The sequence below is a fragment of the Saimiri boliviensis genome, chromosome 8 (genome assembly GCF_048565385.1).
Source record: "Saimiri boliviensis isolate mSaiBol1 chromosome 8, mSaiBol1.pri, whole genome shotgun sequence".
In the NCBI taxonomy this organism is placed as follows: domain Eukaryota; kingdom Metazoa; phylum Chordata; class Mammalia; order Primates; family Cebidae; genus Saimiri; species Saimiri boliviensis.
The window spans coordinates 52,361,576-52,374,441 of record NC_133456.1 but is presented as its reverse complement, the minus strand read 5'-3'; the positions used below and the strand labels follow the sequence as shown (position 1 = coordinate 52,374,441).

Below are 12,866 nucleotides of genomic sequence, written 5' to 3'. Positions count from 1 at the left end.
AGTTTCTCAGATAGCTTTCACCACTCTCTGGAAATGCTTGGCAGGGCAGTTAATGTATATTTGCAAATTCACTGTATTTCTTCCCTTTTTGCTACAGGCTTGTGTGACTATAACTGTTCTAGGACTTTGTGCATAGATTTGGTGAGGAGATCATGAGTGTTCCAGGACAGAGACAAAAAGGTGGGGGAGACCCGAAACGTGAGCCCAGTGAACAAACCAATCACACGAGAAAGCTGTTCTTCCAGGGAAGTTTTGATCTTGTCATAACCACAACTGCAAGAGCCTCATTTTGTGACATTAACCAAAGCGCGTGTTTGTCCTTTCACTGATAGCTTTCTTCAAAGAGCCAGGGAAGGGGAGAGGGAGAGGGAGAGGGAGAGGGAGAGAGGGAGAGGGAGAGGGAGAGGGAGAGGGAGAGGGAGAGAGGGAGAGGGAGGGGGAGGGGGAGGGGGAGGGGGGGAGAGAGAGAGAGAGAGAGAGAGAGAGAGAGAGAGAGAGAGAGAGAGAGAGAAGCCATCTAAGTCATCTAGCTCTGCAGCAGCAGATTTCGTTGTGTCTGTGGCAATTTCATTTTTTTTGGCTGGGGGGAAGTCTCTGTCTCTGGCCCAGGCTGGAGTGCAGTGGTGCAATCTCGGCTCACTGCAACCTTCACCTCCCAAGTTCAAAGGATTCTCCTGCCTCGACCTCCCTAGTAGCTGGGAGTACAGGCGCCTACCACCACACCCGGCTCATTTTTGTACTTTTAGTAGACGCATGGTGTCAACATGTTGGCCAGGTTGGTCTGGAACTCCTGATCTCAGGTGATCCACCCACCTCATTCTCCCAAAATACTGGGATTACAGGCGTGAGCCCCTGTACCCAGCTGTCTGTGACAATTTCTGACCATCTCCCTCATATTTCCTCTGAAAGAAAAAGAAAACTCCTCCTCCTACCTCACTAAGATGGTCCATTCACCACGAGAGGAAAGAGACAGTGAGGAACGGGTGGGCAAGAGGAGAAACAAGCAAGGCTAAGATGCCCAGCCATCACCACAGGCAAGTTTCCTATCAAGACTACGAAAGTGGTCTGTTTCAGACAATTGACACAAGAGGATGGTGTTTGGAGGCCTTCTGACCCTATACGCGTGTAGACGCAAACAGCCTGCTGGATTTTCCTGGGGTGAATGCTATGAAAAGGAAGAGAAATTATGTATTCCAACAACATGAAAACAGCTACCTTTTAATTGACAGAGGACTTAACATACGTAACACTAGAAACCAGCCAAAAGCACGAGAAGCGATGTGTCATGCACATAGATTTCGTTGTTTTTTTTTTGAGACAGAGTTTTGCTCTTGCTGCCCAGGCTGGAGTGTGGTGGTGCAATCTCAACTCACTGCAACCTCTACCTCCTGGGTTCAAGCTATTCTCCTGCCTCAGCCTCCCAAGTAGCTGGTATTACAGGTGTACAGCCATGTCTGGCTAATTTTTTTATTTGTAGTAGAGATGGGGTTTTACCATGTTGGCCAGGCTGGTCTTGAATTCCTGACCTCGGCTGATCCACCTGCCTCGGCCTCCCAAAGTACTGAGATTATAGGTGTGAGCCACCGCGCCTGACCCATACACATCTCTTAATATGGACCAGTTAGGTAAAACTGTTGGTGCAAATAGGTTGGTGCAAAACGAACTGCAGTTTTTGCATTGTTGAAATTTGCAATAATGATATTGGAATACATTCTTCAATAAATACGGTTATGTTATACATCATTTTAATGCCCATTTCTCTCTTTGTTTTTTTGCTAATGACTTAGTACTTGCTGTTTATTTTATATGTACTTTAGACTATGGAAATGATACTAGACAAAAAGCAAATTTGAGCAATTTTCTTATTCGAGTTCAAAATGGGTCATAAAGCAGAGGAGATAATTCACTCAATTAACAATGCATTTGGCCCAGGAACTGCTAATGAACGTACAGTGCAGTAGTGGTTCACGAAGTTTTGCAGAAGAGACAAGAGCCTTGAAAATGAGAAGCATTAAGTTGAAAACAACCAGTTGAGAACAATCATGGAAGCTGGTCCTCTTACAACTATACAAGAAGTTGCCGAAGAACTCAACATCAACCATTCTACAGTGGTTCAGCATTTGAAGCAAATTGTAACAGTAAGAAAGCTCGGTAAGTAGGTGCCTTATGAGTTGCACAAAAATTTTTAAAAATTGTTGTTTTGGGTCAGGCACGGTAGCTCACGCCTGTAATCCCAGCACTTTAGGAGGCCGAGGTGGGCAGATCACGAGGTCAAGAAATCAAGACCATCCTGGCCAACATGGTGAAATCCCGTCTCCACTAAATAACAACAACAAAAACAACAAAAAATAGCTGGGCATGGTGGCGCACGCCTGTAGTCTCAGCTACTTGGGAGACTGAGGCAGAAGAATTGCTTGAACCCAAGAGGCAGAGGTTGCAGTGAGCCGAGATTGCGCCACTGCACTTCAGCCTGGCCCCTGGCGCCTGGTGACAGAGCACAACTGTCTAAAAAAAAAATAATAAAATAAATTGTTGTCTTCTCTTATTCTACGATGCAACAATGAATCATCTCTCAATCAGACTGTGACTAAGAGTGGGTTTTACATGACAACTGGTGATGACCAGCTCAGTGCTTGGACTGAGAAGCTCCAAAGTACTTCCGAAAGCCAAACTCGCACCAAAAAAAGATCACGGTCACTGTTTGGTGGTCTGCTGCTGGTCTGATCCACTACCGCTTTCCGAATCCCAGTGAAACCATTCCAACTGAATAGTATGCTTAGCACATTGACCAAAAACTGCAATGCCTGCAGCCAGCACTGGTCCACAGAAAAGTCCCAAAAGTCTTCTCCACCACATCTGACCACACGTTGCACAACGTAAGCCTTCAAAACTTGAACAAAATGGGCCGTAATGTTTTGCCTCGCCCGCTATATTCACCTGACCTCTTGCCTCTCACTTAGAAGGAAACACTACATTTTTACACCAATTCACAAACAGAATTTTTTTTTAATGGATTTTAAACACATCAGAACTAGACCAACTTCTTAGGAATCAGTATTCTTATCACAAATGGCCACTTGCAACTGCTGGTTCTTATATACAGAGAGTATATAAGAGTATGTAAGTATTGGCTGCTGCTGACTGAGCCAACACAGTGAATGGGATTTACAATTTCCCCTCATCTTTCCTTGTCAGTGGATGTTGATAACTGGCCAAATAAAAAAAAACATAATTAGACACATTTCAGTGCTTCCATGTATCACTCCATGAGTAGATAGATGGGATAGATGGGACTAGGATCAATGGCAAATCACCTCACTCCATTCTATTTATATTTCCTCATTGCTCTTGAGTTTGTAAAAACTGCAATTTGCCTAGAAAAATGAACACAGAAGACACAGCACTTTATGTGGTCAAGAGGTTTCTAGGGTATCTCTCCCTAGAAAAGCATTAGAGAAGCCCCTTACCATATTAGTCTGTTTTCATGCTGCTGATAAAGACGTATCAGAGACCGGGCAGTTTATAAAAGAAAGAGGTTTAATGGACTCATGGTGCTATGTGACTGGGGAGGCCTCACAATCATGGTGGAAGGTAGAGGGCATGTTTTCCATGGCGGCAGACAAGAGAAGAGAGCTTGTGCAGGGAAACTCCCCCTTTTAAAATTATCAGATCTTGTGAGACCTATTTACTAACACAAGAACAGCACAGGGAATACCTGCCCCCATAATTCAATTACCTCTCACTGGGTCCATCCTACAACACGTGAGGATTCAAGATGGAATTTAGGTGAGGACACAGAGAAACCCTATCAGTCACCATTTTCCAAGCCTCAAAGATACCACACCCTCTGTTACTAACAGACACCTTCACCTATACTGGTCCTGCTTCCATCCCTATTCTGCCTGGACAATCTCTATGCACTCTTTAGGTCCTAATGTTCATTTTGTCTGAGACACCTCCAATCATCAACGTTTGAGTTAAATCTGCTGTTTCCCACATTAATTTGTTAAATGAAAGGTCTCACATATTTATTACTGAACGAGCCAACCAACACCTTCATAACAGATCCAGAGAGGAAACTCTGTTCAAAATTCTCCAGATAGTGGTGACATTTTCAGTTTGATTTGGTAACATCATTGTGGCCTTCAGACAGCATAAATTTGTGTGCCATCTCATGTGTAATTTCTTAAACACCCAGCTTCGTTCTTCTCCAATGTCTCCTTTTAGAGTTGTACCTGATTTTATTACCAGTTTTCATCCAAATCCACTGGGGAATGGGACGATTTTGCTTTTGTTTCTTGGTCAGGAACTGCTTAATCCTGAAAGTCTTGTGAGAAGACAGGGCGAGAGGGAGACGGAGTAAAGCACACACGATGGCAAAGAAAGGAAGAGAGAGCGCTCCCCACATTTTAACGTCATTACATACTTAATTGTACAACTCTCCCAAGCATATGCAAATGCGGTCAGGGTAGGTCCCTGCCTCAACGCCCAGCTTCATGATGTACTGAGATTAGGCACTGAATAACTATGGAAAGAATGAGCCAGGACTGCTCTTAAGAATCTCTGAGTGCTATGGGAGTGTGACTAGAAAGATGCTTCTGGAAGCAAGATGGGAAGCTCTGTGGTAATCTTAAGCATGCACCCCTGAGATCCCCCTTCCAGAGACAAGCTGCTGTGAGGAGCTTGTTGAGCTGACAGCCTGCAGCAGCTGCAACTCCAGGATCTGCCCAGTGTCTAGAATCAGGCTACGCTTGCTGGGAGGCTCCAGTCAATGACAACACATAGTGGGGAACAAGGGCTGGGCCATTCCTCCCAACAAAGGACTCCTTTCAGGGGCAGTCTTTGTTCTGGGGCTCCCTGATAGCTTGGCAGAGATTTCCTCGGAGTTGCCTTCAGCCAGTCTTCCTGGCTTACCACTCTCCTTTCAGAGGTGTCAGACCTGCACCATGCGTGGCCCAAACGTTCTCCCCACCAATCCCTGGTCTTTCTCCATTTGATTCTTCCAAGGCAGTCCCCTCCTGCCAAAAATCTCTCTTGCACGTCAAATACCACCCTGGTATCTGCTTAACTGAGGACCCTAATGACCAACTGCTAAATACCGTTGGCTGATATGATTAGTTTAGTCCTTCACATGTCTGCTGAAGGAACATATAAGATGCTTCTTGTTTAAAAAAATAATAATGAAAAATTAAAATTCTAATATGACTCCTGGAGCTGAAGAAATAAAAGCCATTTCTGAGCTGCAACAGAAATCTATATTGATTTTTCTCTTTACATGTCTCTATCATTGTTCCCAAGCCAGAGACTGTGAAGGACATGATTATTTATGTTCCTTCAAATTAATAGATCATTCAAATCCCTTACAGGACTTTCAACTGTAATGCTTCTAGTGCCAATAATTTTTCTTTTTTTTTTTCTTTTTTGAGACAGGGCCTCACTCTGTCACCCAGGCCACAGTGCAGTGGCATGATCACAGTTTACTACAGTCTCAACCTCCTGGGCTCAGTGACCCTCCAATCTCAGCTTCATGAGTAGCTGGGACTACAGGCATATACCATCATGCCTGGCTCATTTTCGTATTTTTTTTTGTTTTTTTGGTAGAGATAGGGTTTTGCCATGTTGCCCACGCTGGTCTTGAACACATAAGCTCAAGAGATTCACTCATCTCAGCCTTCCAAAGTGCTGGAATTACAGGCATGAGCCACTGTACCTTGCCTCCAACAAAGGTTGTTTTTTTTTTGTTTGTTTGTTTGTTTTTTTAAAAAACTATTTTCCTTTCTCTTCCCAATCAAAGCAAAACCCACATGGACTTCAGTTCCTCCTTCCCTTCATCTCATTTTCTGTTTTGAAATTTGCGCTTATAAATAAACAATACAAATAAGTTTGCTTCCTTGAGTCAGTCATTTGGCTGAGATTTACTGAGCACCTACTATTTGCCGGATATAGCATGCCACACCAACATGGTTTTCTGCCCTCAGGAAACTGATACCCAAGTAGCTGACAAATGAGCAAATACACAAACACAGTTATTTCAGATACACTCAAGTGCTTTGAAGAAAGAAACCTCGGATGGTGTAACAGAGATTGATGGGAGTGGTGTGGGAGGAATATTTTGATAGGCTACTTACAAAACAACTTTCTAAGGACGCAAGATATGAGCTGAGACCTGAAGGCACAAGAGGGAGGCACCCTTGGCATAAGCAAAGGAAGAACTCTCCTGACAGAGGAAACAAGCAAATGCACAAGCTGGGAGGGGCTGCATACAGGGCAGGCCGGCGGGAGAGGAAGGCACACTTCCCGTCTCCGTCCATGAGAGCTGGCCTGTGTCTTTCTTAAACAGTGTTCCAAATCTGGGTTTGCATGGCGTGGGCATGCAATATATGTCTGCTGAATAAATAAGTGAACTTCCTTTGTAGGTCAGCGTAGTTTCCAAGTCTCGTCCGATTTCCCAGTTAGAGAGTAGGGTTGAAACCACACCCTGGGCATCTTTGCAACCCACCTTTACACCTTTGCAAACTGTATCTGCCTCTGCAATCCCAGAGCCAGATACAGTTTTTTTCATATGTAATGGCCTCTGCTGTGGTCTGCAGGTTTGTGTCCCCTAACCAAATTCTTATGTTGAAATCCTAATCCCCAAGTTTATGACATGAGGTGGCGTCTTTGGGAGGTAAGAGCCCTCAAGAATGGAATCAGTGCTTTTCCAGAAATTGAGAATTGGGAAGAAGCAATGGAAATATTTTAAAATGAAAACCTCTACGTGGCGTTTTCAGTAACCCTATTTTACTACTTTCAGTAGGTTTATTATTGTTACCTGCTGCATGACTGTCCAGTTTTGAGAATGGAACAATTAATCCAAAATCCTACTTGCTCTAACTGGCCCCTGACAACTGGTTTTCATTTCACTGAAAGAGAGGTGGAAGGGAAGTAGAAGATGTTTGTTAAGCTCTACGGAGTTGGTTAATGTCTAAAGACAATCCTCACCAAAAGGTGTGAAGACGTTTTATCACGCTGTGGAGACAAAGGGGAGATTTATTATGGTGACTAATGCTACTGCTGTCAATGTCTCTGGAATTCTAATTAGATTATTAAAACTTTGCAAATCATTACATCTAGACTGCACACCTCACTGCGACAAGGGTACTTTTGAAATTAGAGGATCTTGATGTCACAGGTAATGATGCAGTGCTGATAATAAAGTTGCAGGGAAATTCTTCCAATAAAAACCAGTTGGGAAAGACAGAACCCATTTATCTTACTTTCTCTCCTGGTTTTATGCCTGAGGATAAGAGGTCTGCAGCACAGAACAGCAGCCTGGCCTTTTCCATTCTAGTAGCTGCATGACGCTTGCTCACATGCTGCAAAGTTTAATAACTTGTCTGGCTACTTAAAATGCTTTCCCAGATCTGAGATGCAAACCCAACATTTGCAGGTGAAAAGACAACTGAAAGAAGAGTATTTTTAGGAGAGATATGAAACAAATGGCAAGTTCAACACATAAAAATAGTACATCTTAGTGTGTTCTGATTTATAGCATATGCATTCAAACTGGTACCTGAAGAGAAACAAATTGCTTACTGTTAACCCAGACCCATTTGCAGGTAATAAATGGGTGTGCTCTTTACCCATCAAATAATGGCTCTAATGCCCTTCAACATCAGGGAATGAGGAATGGGTGTCACCCTCTGTCCTCTGCAAGATAACCCGATTTCTTTAGGCAGAGATCTGAGCCCTTCACATCCCAGCAAAAGGAAGTGTATGTGGCATACTTACCATGATGTACGACGCCCTTCAACCCATGGATAATAGGATCCAGTGCAGAATTGTCCCTCGGACTGACCTACATGTAAAGGAAACATGATTGGTTAAATTCATTCTGGCATCAGGCACAACGGTCTCAGTTTAATCTTCTAAAGAGAAGGGGAAGAATAGATGTTATCTAGCAAGCTGCCTAGGTCTCACATACACCATGGCTCTCACCAAATGCAGGAGATTTATGACATCATAAAATCAAGTGAGGAAGTCTAAATCAAAAGAAAGAAACTTCTCAGAATACATTATAACAGGAGAGAAATACTATAGTCCTAGAAAATCTTAAAAAGCAACTGCAAGATTTTCTTCTTGCCTTGTTTTATTAAAACGAGGCCCAATCGGCTAAAAAGTCATTGAAGGTCATAAGAGAGCAATCTATCATTGATTGAATATTTCAATATCTTCTGGCGATTGTGTTTTTCCTTCCTTTTTAGAAAATGACTCTGTTTCCTGCCAACCTATTCTCCTTTGTAAGGATCTCTGTCCCCTGCGAAAAATCACATATTCCAGGGGGCATTCCTAACAGCTAGGCAAAGCAAAAGAGGAAGGGAGAGAAGCTTGAAGAGGCAGTGTTTCCCACCTTCACTTCCTCCTGGGGTTTTTAATCCTCCCAAAAGTGGAGCCTTTTCAGTCTTCCTCCCACCTCTTCTTTCCCTTAACTTTCTGATACTACTCAGCAGAACTCCTCATTCTTGCTCATTGTAGAAGATTAAAATTCTAGCAACATATTACAATTTTGGCATTCAAGTACTTTCTTTTACACATACAGCGATACTTACAAATGAAATGAAGTGACATCTTGAATTTGTTTCAAAATAATCCAAGAGTGAACAGCAGGGGGAGTGAGTGGGGTACACATTGATTCAAGTCACAGGATCAGCCTGAATCAATCATTTATGACCTTGGGTGATGGGTATAGGATGGGTCGTTATACAATTTTCATTACTTTTATGTATATTTAAGTTTTTCCACAATAAAGAGTTTTTCAAAAATCTAATATCTATGGCCAGCACAGCTCCTGCTTCCCCCCACCTTCCCCATGGATAGTATTTACATCTAATCCACTTGTCACATAATGAAGCTGAGATATTGATGAACCTTTCACTGTGCAGCACAATCCAATTTGATGCTTTCAAGTTAATTCAGAAGAATCAAGAGCCACCCCTAGAATGAATTTTACGGTGACTGAAAATTTTCCACATTCCTGTCTACTCCTAAACGAATTTTCCCTGTTGGATTGCTGTTCCTAGTGTGTCCTCAATGAAAATAAACCACACGCCACACTTTTCCATCTCTCCTAAGCCTCAGCATCTCCAGGTGAGAGCAGTGGTTCTCAAATGGGGGAGATATTGCCCCACTGAGTAGACATGTGACCATGTTTGGAGACATTTTTGGTTGTCACGTAGCAGTGGCAGAAGGATGAAAAGAGAAGGGGCTACTGACTTACTGACATCGAGATAGAGGCCAGGGCTGCTGCTAAACGTTCTGTAATGCTCAGAATAGTTCTCTACAACATCTTATCTGGCCTAAGATGTCCATGGCACAGAGCTTGAGGGTGAGAAGCCCTTGTTAGATGCTCTATGAGTTAACAGTGATTAAGACTTAATGTCTAGAGCCTAGATTCAGAATAAAAGTGTTATTAAAAACAGGATTCTGTTTATAGACTAGACTAATAAAATGATGTGGAATTTGCTACTACATTGCAAACACTAGACATACCAAAAAAAAAAAAAGGAAAGAAAAATCAGTGACTAGGAACCCAGTGTATCAGATCATAAAGGTAGAATCCTGGGAGTTGGCATAAGTGTGCCTGCAAATTGCCTGAGAAGTTCAAGCCAGGGACTGAAGCATGAAACATTTTGGAAGGTAACCATGCACAGAATACACCAAATCAAAATTGCATCGGAAGAAACCGATCGTATTTGTACCATAGCAAGTAAATGATCAAAAATTTTAAAACCTGGTCAAAAATGGAATCATAGCTTAGGAATGCAAGGAAGAGAACCTAAACCGGTAAATGTAGCCAGCTTTTGAGAGCCCAGAATAGAAGAATAAAATAAGGATCCCAGAGAATGCTTCCACATCGAATTGAAGCTATAGACAAAAAGATGTTCCCTTTGATTCAGTCTGGTGGAGATGCCAGCTTACCTACCTGTAGTTAGTTACTCTAGTATCTGTGAGGATGACAGAATGGTCACACATTCCTTCTATCCCTGTTACATGCACCTTTACAACTGGACTTTGCCCTCCTCCATGAAAAGTGTTTCTCAGTTACTCCATTCTTTGAAACTGGTTTGTCCAAGTGTCTTGCTTTAGCTAATGAAAATTTAGTGAATATGATGCAGACACAAGTTCATAAAATATCTGGCTTCTTTGGAATATAAACATCAAGTGAAGAATCCCAAGTTAGCCTATTAAAGGATGAGAGATTACAAGGAGTAGACATAGGTGGTCCTAGGTAACCTTCTTCTAGAATCACCATCCTGCCAACTACCAGACAGGTGAGTGAGTCCATTTGAGACCATCCATCCTCAGCGGAACCATCTGCAGTCTACAGAGATGAGCTGAACTGGCCATACCCAAAAGAACTGATCAGCCAACCTAATGACCCATAATATGAATTGTTTTAACTAATTGGAATCATTTGGTACAAAGCAAAATTTAGCCATTAGAGTTTCTATGGCTGTATGCAAATATAAAGAATAGGAAACAGGCTATGATACCAATATTTTTTTAAACCAATATACCTTGCTATGGTTTGTCTTAAAGGTTTTCTAGTAAAATTCCACATTACAAGACACAGCATTTGCTGGCCACCTGATCAATTCATGTGCTCCTCCAAAACAGTGTTATCCCTTCTGTACCATGGCAACATTTCTCGGATAGTCTGATTTGGATCCTGAATTAGAGGGAAGATTTTGTAGTCGGAGGACCACTATGATTTGAATACATTCCCATATTTCATGTGTTGGGAACTGAATTGCCAATCAACAGTGTGGAGAAATGGGCCTTAAGAGGTGACTAGGTCATGCGGGCTCTGGTTCTGCTCTCATGAATAGATTATCATCATTATTGCTAGGGGGAATTTGTTATAAAAGTGAGTTTGGCCCCCTTGCAGCCCCCTCTTGCTCTCTCGCATTCCCTCTCTTGTTCATGTGACATGCTCTGCCATGGTTATAACGCAGCAAGAAGGCCTTGCCGGATGTCACGGCCATTCTCTTGGACTTCCCAGTCTCCAGAACCATTAGCCAAATAAATTTCTGTTCATTATAAATTAACCAGTGTGGTATTCGGTGACAGCAGCACAAAGAAGATGAGGACAGGAACTTTTTGAATGCATTCAGTCTTATCTGATCATATGAAGGCTCAAGGAAAGTGTTTCTAACCTTCCACGGCTGACACACACTGATAACATTTGCAGGCTATGCAAAAGGAAAACAACCAGTCAGCCTAGTCCAGGTTCAATTTTTGGTCATGTCTGATACAGCTTCTCTGTGTCTGATACTCAGACCTCACAACTCATCTGAGCTCAAGAACCTGACCCCAGATTCTAAACCACTGCACAATGAAAAGCCTTCTACAACATCCATTCAGCTCTCATAGCCTTCATCGGTGGTTAATATGGTGGGGGTTGAGAAGATGAATGAGGAGAAATGGAGAGAAAATGAAGATAATTGGCTGATCAGAGTAACTTACTAATAATACTGAGCTCATTCTCTGGTCTATGTCTTGGTTTCAAAACTCAGGGTGGGGAATTCAAAGAGCATGCTAATAAGTGGATTTGTTCCAGTAAGGCATAACCCTAACTGAAATAATTCCTTTCACTCACTGTTTCAATCAATTTGCCACTTAAAAAAAGTTCATGGGTATAAGCTAAGCAATTCTGGCAGCTTTTAAATATGACAACAGTGAAGAGAGCTATATTAGCGACCCGTGTTTACATTTTATTCTCCATCTAGGATGGAGGAGGCCAATGGATGGGGAAAATACAGAATTCTGAGTCAGGTATGGATGCTTTGAGCTTCAGTGTCCTTGTCTGTGAAATGGGGATACAGTCTCATAATGTTGTTATGAGGATTCAATGTTTAACACTTAAGAGTATAATGCTGAGAACAAATGCCACATCCAATAAAGGACAAATAACACTGGGTAACAAGTCGACCCAAACACTCAAATTCATATGAATGACAAACAAATGCAATTTATCCCTGAGTTTGTCAACGTGCTTGGCTCTGACAGTAATACCTCCCTGAGTTCAAATTTCGAAAGATCCAAATGTATGTTTTATTTGACACCCACTCAATTTTATAATATGCTTTCCTTTTAAAGCCACACGAGGAGTGTTCCTGGCTCTTAAAATTTGCTTCCTTCCACTTTAAGATCAAAGGAGTTACGCAGTAATACCGAGAAGGTAGCAATTGCACAAATGAGCTTAAAATGGACCAGAAGAAACAGACACCCCCTTTCCCTGCAGAGTTTCTGCTCTCATTTCAAAACTTAGCTCCTGGCACTTCCACTTCAGAGCAGCTTTCGTGGCATTAGTCATCTTCAAAAGGATGGCACGCAAACTCAACAGAGGGCTCTGAATTAAAGCTTTTCAGTTGTCTTTAGATATAACCAAAGCATATAGAAACACTGACAATACGGAAAACCATGAAACGTAGGTTTGGACTAAAGGCCAGCTTCATATAAATGCTCACGAAATCTAAACTTCGTAACATGTTCTTTGCAATTAATAGCCCACCATAAAGATCTAGGCAATTATCAAGTTAGTAGCCAAGCTATCAACAATCTCTAGAGATGTATTTATCTGGAGGCTCTACAGGAGGGCTTGCGTTGATTCTTGCTTGAAGTGAAATGAAAAGGAAGCAGTGAGACCCCATCAGACGGCATGTGCCTGTGTTCACATATGTGCTGCCCATTACTTCTCCTGTCCCCCATGCCATTTGGCCCTTCACGTGGATCCTAATAATTTTCAATCTATCAAGTCCTGGCCGTCTGCTAAGTAAGATGGCAAAGACAATCTAGTTGCCTTGAATCCGACACCACCAGCTTCT

General features: G+C 42.3%; 1 protein-coding gene across 3 annotated transcripts in view; it reads right to left on the bottom strand.

The window, feature by feature from the left end:
* PTPRG (protein tyrosine phosphatase receptor type G) overlaps positions 1–12,866 on the bottom strand; it is a 777,462-nt gene that overhangs the window by 163,314 nt on the left and 601,282 nt on the right. For all 3 annotated transcript variants that reach the window (XM_039477294.2, XM_039477296.2, XM_039477295.2), the window contains exon 6: positions 7,771–7,837. In XM_039477294.2, coding sequence (XP_039333228.1) covers positions 7,771–7,837 — 67 coding nt within the window. The remainder of the gene's footprint in view (positions 1–7,770; positions 7,838–12,866) is intronic.